Raw genomic sequence first — 24,629 nt, 5'->3', positions numbered from 1 at the left:
TAAATTTAAAGATATATATAATAATAGTTTAAAAAAAACTAAAAAACACGCTTTTTGCAAATTGAAAAATGGAATAATTTTATCAAATTAGTGTATTGTCATCGGTCCTCAATAAATCTACAAAGTTTGAACGAAATCTGGCCGTTTAAAGTGGGTCAAAATCGCGCCCAAAGAAGTCGGTTACAAACAAACATTCAAACATACAGGTGAAGCTAATAAAAAGCGTGTAAAAAGTAAAACAACTAAAGACTGAGGACAGAAAATACTGTACTTAAACTATTAAATTAAAATCTAAAACAAGCACTTAAAAAAAATAAAAAGAAAGGCACTAAATAATACACTTAAAACCCTATGAAAAAAAAAATTAAGATGCGGGCCCTTGAGGCAATATCTCGAGCAACCTTTGCCCGATAACAGCTATTTGCTGCATCACCCTAGTTTGCTCGCGATTTGCCTCAACCTTTAGCGACTCCAGCCGCAGTCGCTCCATTTCTCTTTGGTGGAAAAGTTCCTCACGCTCCCTCTCACGTTCATGGAGAAGCTTTTCCCTTTCCCTTTCTCGCTCATGGGAAAGCTTCTCTCGCGTCTCCTCCAGTGCAAGGCGTCGTTGTTCAACCGCCACAAATTCTGTAGCGGCCCGGTCAAATGGCGTTAAGCCGCGATTCCTGCGAGCTCTCTGCATCCCATGTCGCGGCGAGGCAGTCGCAGATCGCGGTGACGCCGATGACCGTCGACCAGTGGGACGCGGAGGAGAACGCGGTAGAGGGGGCGGCGGACGTACTGGTGGTGGTGGTGGTGAGGGCTGTGGGTCTAGCAGTAGCGGTGATGCTGGCAATGTTGGAACACTTGCTGTTGAGTAATGAAAATAATGTTAAGGAGGCAAATATAATTCTGACTTCCACTTATATTATAAATTAGAAATGTTCATCCATTCCATCTGTTGAATAATATTCTCTAGGATACAAGCAAAGACTAATTTATTCAAGTCATTTAATGAATTATGTTCAATTATTATCGATTAAACTATATTATGACGATTGAAAACAGCTCCTAGAAGAAGGCTAATTTAATAAGTAAATAGAGTTTAATAAAACTTACTATTATAATTAAAATTCTCTAAGCCTACAGGAATTTCAATTTCCACATCTTCAGGAATGGGTTCTTCCCTTGGTACTGGTGGCGCCTGAAAAATATTTATTTTTATCAATATATTAGTTATTTATAACTTTTATCATATACTCTTAACACTTACAAATGTTACGATTAGGAATTGTTAGCTAAGTATTTTGTATAATTGATATAGATTTATAAAGAATAAAATATAATTAAAAGATATTTAATGTTCTCATCAACATTAACTATCTATTAATTATATTGTGATGGAATTACATTTTCAAACACTAGCTGTGCTCCGTAGTTTTACCTGCAGTGCTCTGCTCCTGTTGGTCTTAGCGAGATGATATATAGCCTATAACCTTCCTCGATAAGTGGGCTATCTAAAATCGAAAGAAATTTTCAAATCGGACCAGTATTTCCCGAGATTAGCGTGTTCAATCAAACAAACAAACTCTTCAGCTTTATTATATTAGTATAGATTTTCAAGCTGTTTATTTGTTTTATTTATTTAATACAATTCATTTTACACAAGTTGAAAGAGGCTTATATGTAATCTCTTTCAAAATAAATATCTATTATTGGCCATGCAAGTTACAGAGGAATTGGTGTGATACGTAAAGTTGCTATAATATAATAGTACTAACATTAAAGCCATGCTCTTGTATGCCAGCTTGACCAAGAACAGCAGTCTCTCCCAGTATGGCACAGACTCGGTCTTCCAAAACTGTTAGAGACAGCCTGCTGCTTGGACCACCACCAGTACCATTTGTGTGGTTGGAAATCAACATTTTCTTTTTTTTTGTTTTAGTCTTCCAATCTGCCCAGACCTTTAGGTTTACATGTTGTGAGTTAAAGCGGTGCATGAAAAGGGCAATAGCAAAATAAATGAATATATTAAAATATACAGCTATGTTAACAAGATGCAAGTAAATAGCAAAACAATTGAGAGTTTGCAATATACACTTAGGTTAACAACATGCAAGTTAATAGCAAAACAATTGAGAGTTTGCAATATACACTTAGGTTAACAAGATGCAAGTAAATAGCAAAACAATTGAGAGTTTGCAATATACACTTAGGTTAACAAGATGCAAGTGAATAGCAAAACAATTGAGAGTTTGCAATGTACACTTAGGTTAACAAGATGCAAGTTAATAGCAAAACAATTGAGAGTTTGAAATATACAGCTAGGTTAACAAGATGCAAGTTCAAACTTACTTTCTTCCACTTCTCTTGTGATTTGTGAACCCCACCACCAACTGAATTAAGTAATAATGTGAGCCTTGCCCACATTTGGTCGGCTTTTAGTCGACCCTGAGGTCCCCGCTGTGGTCGAGAGAGGTCACCATACCTATGGGTAACACACACCAATGAAGCACTTGGTATTAATGATTTCATTGTTTATTATAAAAATATTGAAGCAAGTTTGGAATCAAAACTGTATTTTTTTAATAGTACCTTTCCATGAATTCTATAAGAGCAGAAAATTGCTCCTGGCTGGCGCGCAGTCTCTCCATTTCTAAACTAGAAAAATAAGTACACATAAATAAATTAAATTTAAACCTTGAAGACATTATATCTTTTTATGCCTCATTGCAAATGCAAAATTAACTTACCTCTATTTGTATTTTTATAATTTAAAGCACAACCTGTATTTTTTAGTTCACTTCAAAAATTTTTTGACTTTTGACTTTTTCCGTTTTCGGAATTCGGCAGTTTAATTTGAATATTTCAAGAATATTTTTCAACATTACTAATGTCAAACTGAATGACAGTTGACAGTTTGACGTACGCTGACTGACGTTAGAATTCGAAGCCATAGACATTAGCGTACGATCCAATAGAATAAGCGTTCGCCAAGTTCTAATCCACTTGGCTACCTGTCGTTTATCGTATTCGATAAGGCGTCAACGTTTGTAGAAAGAGAAACGCTATAAATCGTATGCCACTTGGCTAGGGGGGCTGGTAATTTTAATATGTTCTATGAATAGGGCCGTAATAGGAGAAGATATAACCTAATACAGAGTTACCTGGAAATAACTACCACCGTAATAGGAAAACTACTCCTTTTTTTTAACCGACTTCAAAAAAAAGGAGGAGACGAAAGGAGGAAACGAGAGCGCGGAACGAGCGACAAAGAAGCACAATCGGACGTTGTCACGTTCAATTATCGTCAGTAAACCGACTTTACAGACAACCAATTTTTTTTTTTTTTTTTTTTTTTTTATGTATGTACACCGATTACTCCGAGGTTTCTGAACCGATTTACGTGATTCTTTTTTTGTTCGATGCGGGATGGTGTCGAATTGGTCCCATAAAAATTTTATTCGGATAGGCCCAGTAAGTTTTTATTTTATGAGCATTTTTGTCTGCATTTGTAAATGTTGCAAGTGCAAGTTTAAAGTCGGTTGTTTTTAACGCAGTTATCATTATAATCCTAATTCGGATCCATCAAAAATTCGATAAACAAGAGAATGTAAATGCTTTATCAAACGATAACAGTTTTTTGGCTCATAGAGCAGGCTCCAAGGAGATGTTCGTTTGCATAAATAGCGGACCTAAATCTGACTTCTGATATATATTGTATAGATCCCAGACATCCTATAGACAGATGTTGCCAACCAGTTTTGTGGTCCCCTTCCCCGCACCCCGGTTATTAAATATGGCATACAAAGAAAAAAATAAACATTTCCAAAACATGCCGCGTGGGGTATCAAATGAAAGAGCTTATTGAGTAGATCACGAATATATAGCATACTATAACATTTCTTACACTTTCTCTAAGATTTTTTAGAAAATTTACGAAAATGGTCCATTTTTGAGTTAACTTTAAACCACTATAGATTGAAAACTCATGAATATATTTTTTAAATTATTATTTTAAATAATTAACAATAGTCCATTGTTTACGATTCAATAGTTCGTACAGTGAAATAGTTGCATGGGGGAGTGGGGGGGAGCATTCAAAGATGGCGAGTATATTTTCAAGTTTATGCCAGAAATAAAGGCCTAATACAAAAATATCGGTGTCAGGGCTTGGAATAATTATCTCTGCACTGTCGTTGTGTTTGACAGAATGAAAAATATGGCAGAACATTCTTGAATCAGCCTCTTAACCCGTGTAGCGTCCTACGCACAGCCAGAGGCGGCTCGCCCTAAGGAGCGCTGGTGCAGTGAACTCCCATAAATAATTATAATAAAATCATACTCCTTAATTTCATTATTAATATTAATTATTACTATTTAAAATCAATCGTAATCGTAAAAAACTACTGGCAATACCAATGAATATATCCATCATTCCATCATTCCATACACCTGACACCTGTAGGTATAATACTGTATTATAAAACGCGCGTAGCGGAGCGCTCACGATTGCGCTCCAATGAAAAAATATTCAGTACATTTTCTAATACGAAATCCAATAGGAGTGAAAGAGATAGTTTTGTCAGAGCCCTGCGCGTAAAACAGAAGATTTTCTATGAAAAAATAGCAAAATTCGGAGCGCCGCTCCCGCAAACGTTGCCGGTTCGTTTTTACCGCGCGCCCGTACACAAGACAGCGATTGCGCGACGTTGCCACTCAAAATAATATAAACAAACACTATAGTCAACTTGCACGCGCGCGAATGTACCTATAATCGGGAATTTTCGAATTAAAATCATAAGATACGTGTTGATTGTTGAAATAGCCTGTAGTTATCAGTATTACTTGTGAGTGTTAAAATGGACAATTATAATGTGGCGTTCATTAAAAAGTGTGTTAAAACGTTACAAATTCGGCTTGAATTGAAAGCTAAGGGACCGCCACGACCTGAACTTGACCTTACGCAAAAATGTACGACAAAAACGAAAACATATACGCGTGTGTTTAAATCCGAACAATAGGTATGTGAAAACACCGTGGTTGTGTGGTTGTGATGAACATGAAAGCAACAAAATATTTTGTTTTCCGTGTCTTTTATTTGAAGCGGGCGCGGCCGACGGAGGTGAGAGTGCTTGGACTGAAACGGGCGTTGACGACTTAGCTCATCTTTCAATCAAGATGAAAAAACATTCACAATCTCGGTAGGTACCATTTGTTGAATGAACTGCAATTGGCGTCTATCGAACGACAAGACATTCGTAAAGCATTAGATTCCGCGTACCGAAAGTCAATACGCGAGTTCAATGACCGTGTCGATGAAAACAGACATATTTTACGAAGGTTAATAGATTGTGTCAAGTTATAGATATTTTTGCACACCAAAAAGAAAGACGTATGCATTTCCTTTATAAGTAATTTTTTAATTAAATTGTACTGCTTTAACATCATGTATTTTCAGTGTTTTATTTCAAGTGAACACCCATAAAATTTTGTCACGAGCCGCCTCTGCGCACAGCGGTTGTAGCGTAACTCAAATTGTACTGAGAGCGTCCTGCGCTGACAAACGCAGTGCGTAACGCGGCCCGTGACATTGAAGGTCATCAGTAGAGACGTACAAGTGAATGTTTCCAGTATAAAAAATATTTCTCTATGCCTTAAACATTTATAATTCAAATCGACACGACTCCGAGACAGGAAATACAGACTAAAACCACAAAAAAAAAAAAAGTGAATCATTGATTGAGTTGCGTCATCGGCCATAGTTTGTACCATAGAGTATAGTAATATATATTGGAAATAGAGAGCCGTCTTGGTTCTTTTTTATGCCGACCTTTAATGTCAAGTCAATCACTAGTGCCATCTGTTAATGCCATCCAAAAATAATGTATCTATATAGATATGTATATTGTATAGCTAAGGTAGTTTATTTTATTCAAACAGCTGCTACTGTTTAAATATCTAGCTGAACCTTTACACCAGCAGCAATGGTTATGCCAGATATTTAACAGTAAATACTACAAATAGAGAGGTTTCGTATGTTGTTTAATATACGAAACCTCTTTACTTTGTAGTATCTACTGTTAAATATCTAGCTTAATCTTTGCTACTGGTGTAAAGGTTCAGCTAGATATTAAAACAGTAGCCATTCTTAGCAAGAAATAATTTTAGGTGATGAAAAAAAACAAGTTCGATATTTTATTTATTACATTTATTAAATTTAGTATGCTTCACATAATATGCTTGTGCTGCCAGTTTGATTTCATCCTCACCATCATATTTGATTTTGCCTGATAATATCCTATTGATTGTACGGCACCAACTATATATTAAAACATTAGCTACTGTGTTATTAAAATATTTTTTTAATTGATCTTGATGATAATTACAAGTAAACGGGTATTCTACCAATATATCAGCAAGCATGTAAATTTTATCCTTTATTTTGCTTTTTGGAACATTTTCTTTGAGAATACCCGTTACTATTTCTTGCAATTGAATGAAACCTTTTTCCATACCTTTTGAAGGATACACAAGACAGTGGCTACTTATTTTGTATTCCTTACATCTAATGTATGCATTTGAAGCTGTATTTTTATCACCGACCATGTCTTTTTTACAGATCTTACAATCTTTGCTTATATTTTTCAAACATTTACTGAGGACCCATCCACATACATAATTTGCCTGTCCCACATCTTTTGGATCACAGTCAATATTTATTTGAGGCACTACAATTTCTTCACCCTCATTACTCGCAGACTGAAAAAGTAGTGCCTCATCATTGGGAACATTAGATTGTTCTTTTAAAAAGAAGTCTAATGAATGCAACACATTATTGTCATCATTTTCGCAATTACTATTGACCGAGTGAGGTGTGTTAAAATTATTTAAAAGTAATGATTTATAGGCACCCTCAAAGTGAATAGTATTGGGTGCCGTATTGCGTACACCATAACTTCTTATGTTCCCAAAGAAGTTTTCTAATGGGTCCTGATTAAAATTCCGTGTAAGCATGGCATCAAATGCATATTTTTCGGATAGTATTTTCCACAAATATTGTATACCTTCAATGGTACGGATAAAATTACTTATTGATGGTACTGTACAATCAATATAGTAGATTTGATCTTTATTATCTTTTTTACTTTTTAGAAATTTTATAGATTTAAGAATTTGCAAGGCTTCTGTCCATAATTGATGATGAGGTGAATTCTTTCTAACACAACTTTTATATATTTTGCCATTGTTGGGATAAAATGTACTTGCATTTAACGAGTCAAAAAGATTGTCCATAATTTTCGTGAATTTTATAATTTGTCGACATTCCACCGGACACACGCCTCTTCCCGTGAGGTGTTCGGCTGCCACAGCGACGCTGTGGCTGAAGATTTGCGCAGCTGTTTTCACCTTCATTTTCTTCATTTTCTCTGTGTATACATGCTCGTCTGTCAATTTTTGAAGGAGTTTCAATTCGCCGTAACTTTGATCCGCTTCGTAAACTTGTTGATAATATTGCCATTTAATGATTTTCTCCACTTGTTCCTCAAAATCTTGTGTGATGAACTCAATTATTTGTTCTTGGGTCTGGGTGTTATTATCTATATATGTATTTATTAAATTAAATATTATATTTATCGTCGCCTAGTACCCACAACACAAGCCTTAATTGAGCTTACTGTGGGACTAGGTCGATTTGTGTAATACTGTCCTATAATATTTATTTATTTATTTATTCTATTATACTGTGTCGCCACTCTTTGTTTTGCTGAAAGTATTTTCTTTTTGTTTCTTCAATCATTTCATTGATTGCAGCTACATTTGTGGCGCTTTGGTCACAAACTGTACACAAAACTTTTAAACCTGTCCTCTGAACATACCTGATAATATTCAGGGTTATTTCCTTTAAATTACTTTTCTTTAAACAACTGGTAAAGTAATATGCCACTGGCTGTTTAAAATTTTTTCTAATACCCTTGACCATGTATACTAGGACATGATCAGCAAAGGTTTTGCTGCCCCAAGCAAAACCTTTTAGTTTGTCTTTAGCCGCGTCGTATTGGATTTGGGGTGTTATCGACATCTCGTCGAATATTAGACAGCATAGTCGATCTTGGGGAGACAAGGCTTTCACTGTTTCCTTCATTTTTAAAAATACTGCTTTGTTCATTCCACTTTCTATCTCCACTTTTGCCAGTAATCTTTTCAAGGCTTTTGCCGAGGGTAAACAAAAATATGAAGCTAGCAATGTATAGCACTTAGGGCTTCTTTTATACATTGAAAGTGATAATACTTTCTCCTTCAATGTAAATCTTCTCCCTTTCGATTTTTTGTAGCTTTCCCTACTTTGCATTTTAGTAAAAATTTTGGCAGCAAGTGTCATATTTGCTGTCACTTTTTCTAGAGCTCGGTCCATGATCATTTTCGAAGCGCTAGCAAGTCTTGTTTTGAAGTTGTGGCTCCTTTTGCGTAGTCGTTGGAGTTCTGTCTGCAGGTTTTTCAATTTTCTTCTGCTTGTTTGCAGCTGCTCCCGTATGAGAGGTGGCGCAGACTCCGTATATTTGGTTTCTGAAATAAAACATTTATATGTTAATCAACTGGAATACCACTCTGTACCCCAATATTTGATTTATTTGAAATGAAATGAAATGAAATGAATGTATTTATTGCCACAATAATTTGAAAAACTTAAATCTACTTAACCTAATAACAAAATTGAAAAGAAAAAAATAAAAATAAAAAAAGAATATATTTTTGTGGCAAAAGGCCCAGACTCAGCTATGCTGTTGACTCTAGAGTACTACAGCGCTGATTTTCAGTCTGGCCTTGAGTTGAGGTTCGCCGTTTATTTGACTGGTCTGTTGGTCTAGTGGTCAGTGACCCTGACTGCTAAACTGGAGGTCGTGGGTTCGATTCCCACCCAGGACAAATCTTTGTGTGATGAGCATGATCATTTGTTCTGTGTCTGGGTGTTATTTATCTAATTTATGTATGTATTTTGAAATATATAAGTATTCTTATTAGCTGTCTGATCACCATAACACAAGCTCTTCTTGATGCTTGCTTACTTTGGGATCAGATGGCCGTGTGTGAGTTGTCCGAAGATATTATTATATTAAATTTCTTTATTACATGCATGTGTTGCACAAATTTGCAAGTTGATATACAAAACTTTTAATAATACATAGTAGGAAACTTTGAAATTTGTTACACAGTAAGCGCTCTTAATGCTATCGCAGAATATTTAAATGATTTGGTTTACTGTGACAGTGGGGCAAAATCTGAAACCTTATAGGATACACACATACATAAACTAAAGCCACCATCCCATTGAGATAGGCAGAGAACAAAGAGTGCCACTTGCTACAATCTTGACATATTTCCCTTGCTACCTCCACATTCATCAGCCTTTGCATACATGCTTGATGCACTACTATAGGATTCACTACCCACATAATATAAACTTACTTAATAAGTAAGTTCATATTAAGAAAACACAGCATTACTGCACTATTCCAACCGGAGGATGTCGTAAATAAAAAAAAAAGGCAAATATCATCACTGCAAGATAAGGAAACTTTGAAACCAAAGCCTATGCCAACATGTGTAGCCAGTGTAGTATAATAGGCCAATTTCCGTCCAAATATAGGGAGCCCCTACCCAACAGTGAGAAATTTATGCTATGAAGTTATTTTATTATCATAGTGGCTACGGCCATCATTGCACTCCTTTATCCCACTGATATACTCACTTTTATTCTTCAAAACTGCTTTGTCTGACTGTATACAGTACGAATGTTCTGCTATTATTGCGTTTTGAGAGATGGAACCTGAAACAACAACATGCCATTATTTACAATAATGTTGAATAACAAATAAAATAATGTCAAGTTATAATATGATAAATGGTCAATTATATCCAAATTTATATCAAACTATCGGAGCCCGTGACTTCGTTCGCATGGAATTCGAAAAAAGGGCGACAAACTCATTATTTGCGGTTGGTACAGTAGCTGTTTCTAGGAGTTGAACCGCAAAATTAAGTTTGTTTTGCATTGTTCATAGAGATAGCTTTCACAATGTGAAAATAAAAGTAGTCTTAGAAGTGTACCTGTAACTGTTTCAGTTGAAGCTTCTGGAAGTGGCAGTGTCACCTGTGTTAATGAATGATCTAAATCGGGAGCAGGCACAGTAACCACTTGTGTTGAAGATAAATCACCTGCAACAGTGAAAAATTTAAATTATATATGTGGTTACATCAGGATGGGTACCCTAACATTATCCACTATGCAACTATGATATGTAGGGTAAAGCAGCCAGTGAAATTAATAGCATGTGATACTGAAGAACTTATACCTCAAGGTGGTCACCACTTACCATCCACCAAGGGCAATAAAAAAAACCATGGGGAATAAACTTGCCTTACACAAAACTCGACACATAGTTGCAGTAGCAGATGTGGAGCAAATTAAAGGGAGTTATTAACGCAGCTTTCACTTACCGTGAAGATGTAGTGTAGGAATAGCCATATAATTTAATCGATTATTCCGATTCTTATCACAATCACGGAAATGAATATCACAGATGACCTTCTTCTTATAATATTCATAGTCTGATGGTGTTTCCAATTTGCCACCAACAATATGAACCCAGGCCTTGAAACGCTCAGGATTTCTTTCCATATGTGGAAATTGGTGGTATGAGAGACCTGGAATATTAAAATAAAAAAAATTATAAAAACTGCTAATTGTGTTAGGTATCTTATAAAATTCTGCTGGAGGTGGAGCGTTATTATGTTTCGTAAAATAGATGTGGTTTCTTTTTGATGATCAGAGTAATGGAGGTATTGATCAAGCCATGTTGCTATTTCTTACAGACCTATATCGGCTATTTGTTTTACTTATAGTTTTACTTAGAGTTCATTTCGAGATTTTCCATCAAATACAGTGGCATTTTTACTTGAGGATACTTGTAGCAGAGTTAATTTATATACCAACATTACTAGAACTCATCTGAATGGTTTATGAATACCAATGAGAATCGTTAAGTCAAAATTTCCTGACAAACTGGTCTACTTTTAAAATTTCGTTGTCCTTTTGGGTTGTGGAGTCACTCCGTGGAAAATACAATATTCAGCCGCATCTGGTTAGACTGGATAGCGACCCTAATGAAACTGGGGATTAATAAAGGGTAAAATGCACGAATAGGATTCATTTTCACACTTACCTGGTGGAATTTTACACCCCAAAGCGCACCGTTTAGGCATATTGATTTGATAACCACAATTCTCACACTTTAGTGTCCGTAAATATCACACTCGTGACAGCGGAGGAACCGAAGTTGCACTCAACGCAAATACTTCGTAAATACCACACACTAATCGGCGGAGGAACCGGAGTTCAACTCAACGCAGATCAGCAATGTATTTAGCGAAGAAAACACAAAATAAACGACAGCTAAACAAACAAGCGCACGCGCCGGTTGAAAGCAATCGCCATTTTGTGAATTTTTGTGTTGTCAATTGTCAGCATAGGCCACAGACAATGACTAAGGAATCCTATGGACAGGGCATAATGTTCTATACAAACAACTGATTATACAAATATCATGCATTTCGATACCGAAATAATAAAACGAATACTGTCTCTTTCTAACTAATGAATATTCTGCTAAGTGAAAATATATGACTATACGTCAGTCAGTGCTAATTCTATACCGTTTGACATTTGAAGTTAGCTCAAATACCTACTGTGGCCGGGCGCCATTTTATGTTCTCGTTATTATGATGTACATGCTCTGTCATTGCTCCGTAGTAAACATTGAAAAATATTGAATATTTTTGTGATTGTGACAAACATTTGTGTCTAAAACATATAGAGTGGTCAAGGACAAATAGTGGCATAATACCAAAGCGCAGTATTGTGGGATGTGGCTCCGGAAAGAATGAAAACTAGAAAAGTTTGTCTTTGCACCGGTATGTATACGTTTTGACTGAAATATTAGTTATTACTTTGCTGATTTACTTATTTTCATGTATATTGAATTGAGGAGTATTCACAGACTATGTTCAGTGTAAAATTGTTACCAAATATAGCTTTATTTTGTATATTTTCGTTCTAGTAAAATAATGAATTTGGGTGCTAGTGATGACTTATAATATCGACATCAGCAAAATGTTCGATGAAGACGTGCGTCTCCCAAGGCTGTGTCATTAATCTTAAGAATAGTTGCTTTGGTGAATACACTTCCAAAATAACAAATTAATTTTGCCAAGAGCAGCAGAAGGAAAAATAAAACACTTAAATTTACCTAATATGAATTTTAACTTAAGTAAGATTAATCGCTTTTATAGTAGGTACTTTAAAAATGTATTTATAAATAAGTCAGGTCAGGACTAAAATTATAATAACCTAAAAATTCATTTTTTGAAGGTTACCAAGAAGTGAAAATAGAAAAGGAGAATGGTTAGAAGCAATTGAAAATGAAAATATCAAGCCAAATGTAAAGGATATAATATCATAGTATGTTCCCTACATTTCCCCGAAAGTGCTTTCACTAGAACAATGGATGTGATTAGTCTGCACGATGATGCTATACCAGTATGTCTGCCGCTGCATTCACACAGGGTGAGGTTTTTATCTGTAGACACGTGATGTCTTCCAATTTACTTTTGGTCTTTTTATTTAGATTTAGGGCTGTCATTTATAATCTAACGTTTCTCCTATTTTGAAGGAGGCCTGTGAACAAACTGAGATGGTTTTATATGATTTTTTGAGTACAAACTTGGGTGATATTTGGTTGTTGAAATGTTATTGACTGAGGGAAAGTGCAATTTACTTTAAATACATGGGGTGTTTTAAGTTATTTTTCTATTCTTTATAAATTTATATTTATAAAGCATTTCAATGCCATAAAACCAAAAATATAAATTCAAGTTCCGCTATTGTAAGCCCTAATGTTGATATTAATTTCAAACCATCAGCATTGCCCTTTTAATTAAAATGTATTGCATTTTAGTTTAAATGTAAAGTGAACAATGCTAGTTAATGTAAACTGTGACATTTCATTTCCAGGTACCAGTTGAGCCTCAAATCCCGAACTCAAAAATGAACAGAGTGTATCTGAGTGCATTCCAGGCTACACAAAATAGTTTAGCTCTATAATTTTCTCTATTATTATATATTATTGTTTTTTTTGTCTATTATTTATAAATAAATAAATACAATTACTGTATATTGTGTTGTTCATCGTAATAAAATACTATTATATACCTATATTAGTATATATTATGTTGTTTCATTATATTACATTCCTCAAAACTGAAATTACCAAATTGTAAGTCTACCGTAATCCTTATATCGAAGTCAAAATTGAACTGGATTTATCAAATTATACAGGGTTAGCTATCTTGTCCGGCGAGGTTGCTGGTGTTTTACAAGTAACCCTGTATAGGTGTTACCGTCACGAGCAGCCATCGTCATACTTAATTTTATTAATTGGCATTGTCATTTTTTCCATTTGTAATTTTACTTCTATGTTTTGTACAATAAAGTTAAAATAAATAAAAAAGAGTGTGTGTTTATGTACACGCGTTACAAGTTACGCGCCAAAAGAAGTATAACTTCAAAAAAAATATATTAATATTATTTTTATATCGATAAACATAATAATGTTTATCGATATATTCTCGGCACTAAACACCGCCATGTTTTGTTACATGCAATATGGCGCCGGCCACACTTTTTTTGTAGGTATGTCACTTCCATGTGATTCCTTATTCATTGGCCACAGACAATGACTAAGGAATCCTATGGACAGGGCATAATGTTCTATACAAACAACTGATTATACAAATATCATGCATTTCGATACCGAAATAATAAAACGAATACTGTCTCTTTCTAACTAATGAATATTCTGCTAAGTGAAAATATACTAAGAGCAATTAACCTATAGAGTTCTTATATTAAGACAGAACAAAATACATATTTTCTAATCTACTTACTCTTAGTCAATAACAGCATAAGCCAGATTGAGATAGCGATAGAGTATCTGCACTGTCTTCAAACGTAGCGCGCCGGCAGTCAGTTTGTTTTCCAACCAGCTGGTGGGCTCAGTGCGTCAAGTGTTTTTAACGAAATATTTAGAAAATATAAAGTGTACAGTGTTTCTTTTTATTTGTCAGTGTGCTAAAATAACTATTGTATGTTTAGCAACCGGCTATCACTAGTCGAATGGGAGTTTTGGATAAAAACAATGTAAAAATATCTTTCCATCGGTAAGTGATTTTCAGCAAATTGATAAATATTTATGTTTCAAACCTATTTGAAGGTTTTATCAAGCGCTTTTTTGTAATTTTATGTTGTAACTGTAACATTTACCCACTTTATGGGGTTGTGGAATATAAAATAATGAAATAATTTTTAAAAAACGTCACAATAATATCACGTTTGGCATTTTGTTTACCACCGTAGTGTTGTAACACATCTAGCGTATATTATCGATTTATGACAAAAAATCTATTTCATATTAACGTTGATTTATTTATTTTGTTTCTTATATCAGATTTATATGTAGTTGTTGTTGCAAATAATAGATGTAAATTTTTTACCGCAGGAAAATAAAACATACCACGTGGTTGTTTTATTTGCACTATGTGTTTTAGTTTTCGTTTGTTGTTTATTAATTTCTCTTTCAGATTATTAATAAATTCATTTTGTTTTAGATTTCCAGAGCTAAATAAAAAATGGGTATAAAACGTGAGACATGAGTTGATTGGACGCCGCCACAATTTGCAATATTGTGTTCACTGCATTTCGAGCCTACTTGTTATCAAGATGGATACTCTAGAAGAATTGTGCAATCTTACGCTTACGTTTTTTTTTGTTCCTGTAGATAATAAATACATTTGATTAAAGAGAGTGAATTTTTATTTTGAAATTTTTTACACATAAGTTACCTACTTTAAATGTGTAACTATGTGAAAATTAAACGGTTGATTAAATGACAGTTCTCATAGATGAGAAACTACTATTGAAATACATACTTAATATACATGCGTTTTCAAAGAAAAACCCGCATAGTTCCCATTCCTGTTGGATTTACGGGATCAAAAGTAATTTTTCCAAATTTCATTGTAATCGGTTTAGTAGTATTCGCGTGAAAGAGTAACAAACATCCATCCTCACAAACTTTCGATTTATTAGTAGGATGTTAGGAAAATGTTTTCATTAAGACTGTCCTTTTATTAACTTGTTAAAATGCTGCATGATTCCTTCATGCTGACTGTGCCTTTCTCCTCACTCCTTTAACTTTATCATCATTTCCTTCTTTATTTTAAATTACATTTCAAGTTTTAAAATTTCTTTTATAATGTACTAACTTTCCGCCCGCGTTTTTAAAGAAAATCCTGCACAGTTCCCGGTCACGTGGGATTTCCGGGATAAAACCTAACCTATGTGTGTATGTACAAAATTTCATTGTAATCGGTTCCGCAGTGAAAGAGTAACATCCCTTCTCACATAATTTCGCATTTATTATATACGTAGGATTAAACAAATAATGTATTCAACTGAAATTAATTATAAGTTTTGTTTTTTTATTATTTATTATTTCACGAAACCGTAAATGCAAAATACATTCACGATTTTATCGATTGAAGCACATCCCATCACTATCACCTTCTATCTATCTAAATACGTACCTATAGTAAAAATGGTGCCATGACTATGTTGAAACGTAGCTTGTTGTCTATAGCTGTCTCATTCTTTCATACGACGTTTTCTTTAGATAGAGAGAAACAAATATATGTAAATTGTATACGCTCGATACAAGTACTCTATAGGTTAATTGCTCTTAGAAAATATATGACTATACGTCAGTCAGTGCTAATTCTATACCGTTTGACATTTGAAGTTAGCTCAAATACCTACTGTGGCCGGGCGCCATTTTATGTTCTCGTTATTATGATGTACATGCTCTGTCATTGCTCCGTAGTAAACATTGAAAAATATTGAATATTTTTGTGATTGTGACAAACATTTGTGTCTAAAACATATAGAGTGGTCAAGGACAAATAGTGGCATAATACCAAAGCGCAGTATTGTGGGATGTGGCTCCGGAAAGAATGAAAACTAGAAAAGTTTGTCTTTGCACCGGTATGTATACGTTTTGACTGAAATATTAGTTATTACTTTGCTGATTTACTTATTTTCATGTATATTGAATTGAGGAGTATTCACAGACTATGTTCAGTGTAAAATTGTTACCAAATATAGCTTTATTTTGTATATTTTCGTTCTAGTAAAATAATGAATTTGGGTGCTAGTGATGACTTATAATATCGACATCAGCAAAATGTTCGATGAAGACGTGCGTCTCCCAAGGCTGTGTCATTAATCTTAAGAATAGTTGCTTTGGTGAATACACTTCCAAAATAACAAATTAATTTTGCCAAGAGCAGCAGAAGGAAAAATAAAACACTTAAATTTACCTAATATGAATTTTAACTTAAGTAAGATTAATCGCTTTTATAGTAGGTACTTTAAAAATGTATTTATAAATAAGTCAGGTCAGGACTAAAATTATAATAACCTAAAAATTCATTTTTTGAAGGTTACCAAGAAGTGAAAATAGAAAAGGAGAATGGTTAGAAGCAATTGAAAATGAAAATATCAAGCCAAATGTAAAGGATATAATATCATAGTATGTTCCCTACATTTCCCCGAAAGTGCTTTCACTAGAACAATGGATGTGATTAGTCTGCACGATGATGCTATACCAGTATGTCTGCCGCTGCATTCACACAGGGTGAGGTTTTTATCTGTAGACACGTGATGTCTTCCAATTTACTTTTGGTCTTTTTATTTAGATTTAGGGCTGTCATTTATAATCTAACGTTTCTCCTATTTTGAAGGAGGCCTGTGAACAAACTGAGATGGTTTTATATGATTTTTTGAGTACAAACTTGGGTGATATTTGGTTGTTGAAATGTTATTGACTGAGGGAAAGTGCAATTTACTTTAAATACATGGGGTGTTTTAAGTTATTTTTCTATTCTTTATAAATTTATATTTATAAAGCATTTCAATGCCATAAAACCAAAAATATAAATTCAAGTTCCGCTATTGTAAGCCCTAATGTTGATATTAATTTCAAACCATCAGCATTGCCCTTTTAATTAAAATGTATTGCATTTTAGTTTAAATGTAAAGTGAACAATGCTAGTTAATGTAAACTGTGACATTTCATTTCCAGGTACCAGTTGAGCCTCAAATCCCGAACTCAAAAATGAACAGAGTGTATCTGAGTGCATTCCAGGCTACACAAAATAGTTTAGCTCTATAATTTTCTCTATTATTATATATTATTGTTTTTTTTGTCTATTATTTATAAATAAATAAATACAATTACTGTATATTGTGTTGTTCATCGTAATAAAATACTATTATATACCTATATTAGTATATATTATGTTGTTTCATTATATTACATTCCTCAAAACTGAAATTACCAAATTGTAAGTCTACCGTAATCCTTATATCGAAGTCAAAATTGAACTGGATTTATCAAATTATACAGGGTTAGCTATCTTGTCCGGCGAGGTTGCTGGTGTTTTACAAGTAACCCTGTATAGGTGTTACCGTCACGAGCAGCCATCGTCATACTTAATTTTATTAATTGGCATTGTCATTTTTTCCATTTGTAATTTTACTTCTATGTTTTGTACAATAAAGTTAAAATAAATAAAAAAGAGTGTGTGTTTATGTACACGCGTTACAAGTTACGCGCCAAAAGAAGTATAACTTCAAAAAAAATATATTAATATTATTTTTATATCGATAAACATAATAATGTTTATCGATATATTCTCGGCACTAAACACCGCCATGTTTTGTTACATGCAATATGGCGCCGGCCACACTTTTTTTGTAGGTATGTCACTTCCATGTGATTCCTTATTCATTGGCCACAGAGCGCATAGGCTTAAAATGAGTTAAAATTAGAAGTGAATGTTGCCAGTTAAATTATTTATTAATCATCATCATTAAATACCTAGCTTGATTTTTTTGTTATATCGCTTAAATTCACATAAAAATAAAATCATGATAAAATTATTTTGTATAATATAAGAAAAATCAAAATTCAAATATCATATTCCTGAATTCTTTTCGGCATTTTAATCAAATTTGTCATACTGCCATCTGCAGGATACTTGAGTAAATATAAATTGCTTAGTAATTTCGGATGGTGTCGTTAGAGAGTGCTATTTTCAATTAAGTGGATGATTTGACCAAAGAGTTTTATATTATTATTAGTCTGTGGTTTAACTATGTATAAGGAAAAGAGAGGCATCTTGCGTGATAAAACGAGAACCCATGAACACTAGCGCCCCAAGCGTATGGCGGGCGCATTAAAAGTGCTATAGATACCTATACGTATATCTATATACGTGCCTATAGGTATTATTGCTATTCTGATAATAATTTATTATTTATATTGCGTTACCTTTATCACAACTGTATTATTGTGTCGATCTGTTATGCCGCGTACAATCATTGTATGCGTGATATAACCAACCCAAAATTAGAAAGAAGAAAGAAAGAAAGATCATTTATTTGACTCCACAATAATAGACACAGAATACAATAATTAAAATTAAAACAACACAACGTGAAACAAAACAATACAAGTACAATGACAACAAATGAAAGAGTAAAATAAAATAAAATGAAGCCGAAAAGTGGAGCCAAATCAGGTAGCACAATTACACAATTACACAATGCATATAAAAAAATCTAGTTGCGTAATAAATTGGTGGCTGGACTTAAAGCTAAACATTTCCAGGTGATAAAAAAGATAACAACAAAACAAATCACTTGACACATTTGAAAATCTAAAGATAATTGGGCCAGGTAAAGAAAAACGCTTTTAAATTAATTGGGAGTTTATTCATTTTTTTCCACACTATATAACTAGCATTCTAGTAGCTTAAGATTATTTATATATTATATATGTATTTGGTTAAGCAGTATAATAACACAAACATAACAAATAAAATAACAAAGTCAAGGCCAACACTTTTTCTTCAGCGGTATAACGTCTTCCTTTAGGTATTTTCAGAGCTTGTTTAAATTGTATTCCAGTAAAAAAAATTCCAGCTTCTGACATTTTTGCTGTGACTTTATGAAATGCCTGACCAGCAACTAATTTTCGGCATTGGCAATTTAAAACTTCTCTCTTTAGCCATACTTTTCTTTAACTTCAATTTTTCTGTTCAATTTGGGACTTTATATTTTTTTACTAAGTATTCATCACAATGTTTTGTGCGACCTATAAAGAAAATAAAAACTTTATTAAAGATATTTTTTTACAAATGAAATCAGTACATTTGAGAGACAAGTGATGTTGTGTCTAAATTTCTGCTTTACTTTATAATACCAAGTTACAGAGTTACTTCAGAATAAACCCACCCAGCACAGTAAATGTAGATTAATACAAATGTTGAACATATAACCCCCCAAATTGGATGTATCTTAGGACCAACTTATCACTCACCAGATATTTTGAATGAGATTTTAAGTATCTTATATTTTGATATGTTACATAATTGCTTCTGCCCATTTAGGTGAAAAGAGCAGTAAAAAAAATAGTAATTATTATACCTTTATCTAAAATTTGCTGATTTAATGGGGACATCATTATCTTCATTTGCCCTTGTCTCATAAGGCCACATCCTTGGCGGAGAATAGTTATGTTCCATGTAAACTGCTATACTCGCAGAATGAAATATACCTGTAAATATTATTAGTAGCAAAGTCAAAAATTACGAAAGATAAAATTACAGAATGTATCATTTTATTTATTTTTTTACAATAAGCTTGCAGTTGAGCTTTTTTGGAATGAAAACTGGTTGAAGAAACTAAAGAATAGTGGTAGAGCATTGACTGGCTCATCAAGCTAGTTAGTCTACCACTGAGGACTCTGTTACTAAAAGCTTAGTAGTGTTTTACCAGTAGAAATAAGTACCAGTTCCCTAACTAAAAATAGTGTGGTATAAATCCTGTATATTATATATAATAATCCTACCTAAGATAATGATTAATTTTAATTTGATAAATAAAGTACTAACTATAGGTAATATTCAAACTCACCACTAGTAGATTGATGGAACAGATAAATGGAGTAATCGGTGACCTGAAACTTTGTGCTCAGGCTTGAAATGGTAATCACAGTCTCTCTTGTTTCTTTAGATCATGTCAGGCTCAAGATCTTTTAGTCATTCACCAACAATTGACATCCCGATAGCAAACAACTCGTCGTCTTGAAGGGTGAGGGAAACGATGCATAATTGCTCCTGTAAATACATAAAAAACAACCTTTACAGTACAGAAATACGCAATAAACGTTGTGTTCTCCATATTTAATTATTTTTATATACCTAATATATTCAAATAATAAATATACTTATAATTAAATATGTAATACTCAAATATTTAAAATTTGACTTTCCTACGATTTTATTATATGTATAGATTTTTATAATTTTTGTAAAATAGTGATAATATATGGTTATATGCAAACAAAGATGTTCTGCGGCCATGACCGAAACAAACAATAAGGGATACGTACCTACTGGTAGCATCAGTTCATTATAAATAAAATATAATTTTGAGAAAACTTACCCATTTCACTACATCCAAAAACACAATACACCTTCCTCCTAGAAGCCATTTTAAAATTAACAACAAACTCAAGAAATCAAGAATAATTCAAATTTCAGAAAACAAACGGATTATCCTGTGACCTGTCATATCTCGCATTGGACAGGGTTGCCTTTTTCCAAAATTAAAAGTCACTAGCAAAACTAACAAAATCGAAAACGAAAAAAAAATTGTTGGGCACATCGTTTCTTTCAGAATCAGTATCAAATCGACCAGTATGGCTGATTTGATACTTTCTGCTATTTTCAAAACGTAGCTAGACGTACCCTGAATTTGTTTATCCCCCAAACGTTCCCCTAAATTCCCTAGATTGAGACAACGTTCTTAGAACGGCAACACTGGTACTGACACTTATGAGAGAAAACGTTTCATTTTCCGCTGTATATAGCACTTAAAAATCGTTTCATCGAATAGATTATATATTTATAAAAGCAATTGAATTTTGTTCTAAATAAAATGATTTTAGTTATTTTTATAGCCATTCTATTCTTTTTGCATAAAAATTTTACGTTCTGCCATCTTCTGAGGAAAAAGTTAATTAAATAGTGCTGCCGAACAGTCAATAGATGTCGCTAGTTTCCTTGTATAATGTACCATACTCTAAGTTTCACCCCCCTGGACAGCTTGTTCTAAGTGTCCCCCCACTGGTTTGTACTTTGTAACGTTCGTCTTGTTCAACGAATATTTGGATTGTGAATTATGCCGAGAGGAATAATTAGATGAGTGATAATTGAGACGTATATTACTGGAAATTTTACGTAGAATACGTTTATGATATTGGTTTTAGGGATATTTGAAGAATACTCAGTGAAAAAGTGTCTCAACTTTTCAGTGCGGAAGACGCAAAATGGCGCTTTTTTTCTTGTTTGTGAATAATGGATATTTGTTAGGTATTATTCATAGTGAAATACGTTGTGTTAAATGTGTGAAAATATAAGTGAATGTATTTGGCAATCGTGTAGTGATATGAAAACGTGAATATGATCATTTGATGACTCACCATTATCATGTAAGTGTTAGTAGGTATGTAAGCAATTAAAATTAAAACAAAAGAAAATCAATTTTTTTATAATTTTATAGAAAAAATATATCGTCATGATTACATTTTTATGCTATAACTAGTTTCTTCCTCTTTCCAAAAATATATCATACATGGCATATAATTATAGAACAATAGGGTAAATAAAATTTTCAAACTCGGTAGTCATAAAAAAGCTAGATTTCGTAAACTACCTCGACATACTTGGGACGCATAACATCTGTGCGTATGACGCTAGACGGGTTAACTTCACAGAGCAAGTAATAGGTATAGGAAGAGACGGCACTCAGTACTTCGATTTCGAGCTCACGCACACATATGCATGTATTACTTAGGTTAAGTCTTATATACCAACCTATGAAAAGTTCACGTCAAAAATGATCCACATTGCTGCCAACATTTAAAAGTTGAAGTTGCTAGTGATGTCTCTTTGAGTACATATTATCGATAAAACTTCATATCGATATCGATAAAATTTTCGATGCTGGGTAACATCACTACTAATTCTCATCCTTATTCAAATTTATAGGAAATTAAAAATAAAACACCAACAATGTAGATCAATAAGTTTATTATAATATAATAATAATTACCTATATCTAACATTTTTATATAATATTAAAACTCACTATTATCAGCAAAAATGGATAATTCCATTTGAATTTTGAATTTTACTGAATATCTTTATTTAGGCATGTAGGACTTAATTCGGCTTAAATATTATGTGAATACAACTAGATTCACATTTTATACTTTTCCTTGAAATATTTTGCGGGATTTCTATTTTAAAATCTCATTCTAAATTTCCAATATATCGTTGCCGTTCGGATCGCCATATTGGAATTGTAAGAAGTTGTTGTTTTCTTTGGACAAAACAATAATAATATTATCTCCTCTCCAATTGATTCTACAGCCAGAACATGACGTAATAGAGAAGTTTTCTCGTAAAAATTATTATTTTTTATATCTTCCTTTAATAGAACAGTCATTGGGTATATATTGCAAATACTTAGTCACAAATCACATTAATAATTATTATCAATTATTATCTACACAAAGATTTTAACATTGTTTACACATAACACTTTTTCTTCTTCTTTCACTTTTGGCAGAAATATAACAAATTAAAAAATTCAATGTACTGTACATTAACTGAGTAAATAAGTAAGAAAATCTACGATATACGAAGAACAGATTTTGTTTATCTTCCACCAAAACAATTAATAAAACGCCATTTTGAATTCAAATTTCAAACAACAAATCAACATCAAGAGGTTGTCTATGCTTAAGTCTTAACCATTGACAAGAAATCGAAGAAAGAAAGAAATAATTTATTAATGTATTAGCTTAAAATTAAAATATACAAAAATAAGGTTTAAAAAAAAATAAGAAATAATAATAAATAATTAAAACTAAAAAATTAAATCTAATATTAAATGATTACATCGGAGGGGCCAACATTAGAAATGTTTTTATTTTTTCTAAAAGTTGGCAGAACAGACTCTCCCTTAGGTCTTTGAAAAGTACAAAATAATTTGAACTGTATGTCAATTGAATGAAGTTTAAAATTGCTTGATAATGGAAGCCTAACCAAAACGATGTTCTTAAGGACGCGTTTACGAATCTGACAAAAATAAGCAGTTTTTCGGTACATTTTGCGACAAAATAATACAAAACCAAATTAAACTAATAATTACTATAGATAGATTAATCCTTAACCCTCAATTCACTAGGTGAAATTTGCTAACATAAACAGCTTCCATGAGTCCACTGGACTCATATATTTTCTTGGCGTGTTTTTTTCAAATAAAACTCTTTTTTTTATTAAGTTTTTTTATTATTATTTTTAAATGTTTATTAAGGCACTACAAAAAAATAATAAAACTGGATAAACTTCTGAAATACTCTTAAAAATAAAAAAAAACTTATTCTAATAGTCTTAGAAAACAGAGTTATTTTCAAAGCCCTACAATAATGGCAAATATTTTTAACTAATGGCTCTTTTTAATTTTATAAGACTTCTAAAGGAATGCAAAACCGAAAATAAACAACAAAAATGTACGCTTCTATACAAAAAAATAAAACGTGCAATGGGGTATTGCCACCGATTGCAGGCAGCGACGGCATGCCATTTTTGAGCAACTCAAACATACAGGCTTCAGACATCTAGTGCCTGAATGTGCAGTCTTTGTTCTCTTTTTGTAATTACATGGATAACAATGCTTTCTTTCTGTCCTAGATAGCTTGTCTTCGGTTTCAGAGTGGCTCGCATCTTCATCATTCATAATTTGTGTGATCCATGATTCCAAAACAGAATCTGCCTGGTCTTCATTCATATTTACAACTTTATGTTGTTTTAGATCCATTTTACAAACCTACAACAACAACAAATATTAAAATACATATTTTTATATCATTAATACGACAAATAAGCAACATTTAAGAATCGTAACAAATAAATAAAATATTACTTAATTCACTAGTATGAGTCCATGGGACTCACTCGACGTAATAACTTACCTATTACGCAGCGCAGGCGCACGTCCTCTCGCTACCGCGGTGCCCACGTCACTGCAGGAAGGTACTGAGACGGTGGAGGAAATAAGTCACCAGGGGAAAAAAATATAATAGTTTGAAAGTTCGATGTGAGTCCAATGGACTCAGGTAGTGAATTAAGGGTTAATCTTTAAATGGTAGCAATTTTTTAGTCGAAAATTTTGGTTTATCTGGGGGCACGGTAGTGCCCCCGCCAAGACGAGCCAAGCGAACAAGCGAAGCGCACGGGCACTACCTACCTTTTCTCGAAGCGCTTCGACGTTTTTTTGAACCCTCATAACTTGGGTTTGGATTATGCTAGATCAACAAAATTTTCGGGATATATTGTCAATA

At 33.2% G+C, this 24,629-nt stretch overlaps 2 protein-coding genes and 4 long non-coding RNA genes across 8 annotated transcripts; 2 read left to right on the top strand and 4 right to left on the bottom strand.

Moving 5' to 3' along the window:
- Positions 1–265: 265 nt before the first annotated feature.
- On the bottom strand, positions 266–24,568 carry LOC123691966 (proline-, glutamic acid- and leucine-rich protein 1-like). The gene is made up of 6 exons (XM_045636567.1): positions 24,536–24,568; positions 2,575–2,640; positions 2,335–2,467; positions 1,761–1,943; positions 1,099–1,183; positions 266–849 (listed from the first exon to the last, which is right to left on the bottom strand). Exons 2-6 carry the CDS (start codon positions 2,631–2,633, stop codon positions 365–367), a joined length of 945 nt encoding a protein of 314 aa, XP_045492523.1. The 5' UTR covers positions 2,634–2,640; positions 24,536–24,568; the 3' UTR covers positions 266–364.
- On the bottom strand, positions 6,174–7,584 carry LOC123691860. The gene is made up of 2 exons (XM_045636444.1): positions 7,420–7,584; positions 6,174–7,223 (listed from the first exon to the last, which is right to left on the bottom strand). Exons 1-2 carry the CDS (start codon positions 7,499–7,501, stop codon positions 6,178–6,180), a joined length of 1,128 nt encoding a protein of 375 aa, XP_045492400.1. The 5' UTR covers positions 7,502–7,584; the 3' UTR covers positions 6,174–6,177.
- On the top strand, positions 11,911–13,211 carry LOC123692363. Of its 2 annotated transcripts, none has more exons than XR_006751529.1 (3): positions 11,911–11,952; positions 12,410–12,604; positions 13,052–13,211. It is a non-coding gene; the product is annotated as an uncharacterized LOC123692363 (long non-coding RNA). The 2 variants fall into 2 exon arrangements; XR_006751528.1 differs by lacking the exon at positions 11,911–11,952 and adding an exon at positions 12,271–12,308.
- On the top strand, positions 16,094–17,394 carry LOC123692373. Of its 2 annotated transcripts, none has more exons than XR_006751531.1 (3): positions 16,094–16,135; positions 16,593–16,787; positions 17,235–17,394. It is a non-coding gene; the product is annotated as an uncharacterized LOC123692373 (long non-coding RNA). The 2 variants fall into 2 exon arrangements; XR_006751530.1 differs by lacking the exon at positions 16,094–16,135 and adding an exon at positions 16,454–16,491.
- LOC123692466 lies at positions 18,669–21,306 on the bottom strand. The gene is made up of 4 exons (XR_006751557.1): positions 20,663–21,306; positions 20,132–20,334; positions 19,643–19,772; positions 18,669–19,310 (listed from the first exon to the last, which is right to left on the bottom strand). It is a non-coding gene; the product is annotated as an uncharacterized LOC123692466 (long non-coding RNA).
- Positions 22,295–24,460, bottom strand: LOC123692498. Its single transcript, XR_006751567.1, has 2 exons — positions 24,261–24,460; positions 22,295–24,115 (listed from the first exon to the last, which is right to left on the bottom strand). It is a non-coding gene; the product is annotated as an uncharacterized LOC123692498 (long non-coding RNA).
- Positions 24,569–24,629: the final 61 nt, after the last annotated feature.

Source organism: Colias croceus, chromosome 1 (assembly GCF_905220415.1).
Source record: "Colias croceus chromosome 1, ilColCroc2.1".
Taxonomy (NCBI): domain Eukaryota; kingdom Metazoa; phylum Arthropoda; class Insecta; order Lepidoptera; family Pieridae; genus Colias; species Colias croceus.
Note: the sequence above shows the minus strand (reverse complement) of the source record. Positions and strands in the feature narration are given on the sequence as shown.

Excerpts from the sequence above, each read along its gene's own strand:
- LOC123691966 (XM_045636567.1), bottom strand. The coding sequence starts at position 2,633 with ATGGAGAGACTGCGCGCCAGCCAGGAGCAATTTTCTGCTCTTATAGAA. Across the intron at positions 2,468-2,574 it reads CTTATAGAATTCATGGAAAG|GTATGGTGACCTCTCTCGAC; the intron begins GTACTATTAAAA and ends TGTTACCCATAG. Across the intron at positions 1,944-2,334 it reads CACAAGAGAAGTGGAAGAAA|GTCTGGGCAGATTGGAAGAC; the intron begins GTAAGTTTGAAC and ends GTAAACCTAAAG.
- LOC123691860 (XM_045636444.1), bottom strand. The coding sequence starts at position 7,501 with ATGGCAATATTATCAACAAGTTTACGAAGCGGATCAAAGTTACGGCGA. Across the intron at positions 7,224-7,419 it reads AAAAATTGACAGACGAGCAT|GCAAAATATATAAAAGTTGT; the intron begins GTATACACAGAG and ends ATCCCAACAATG.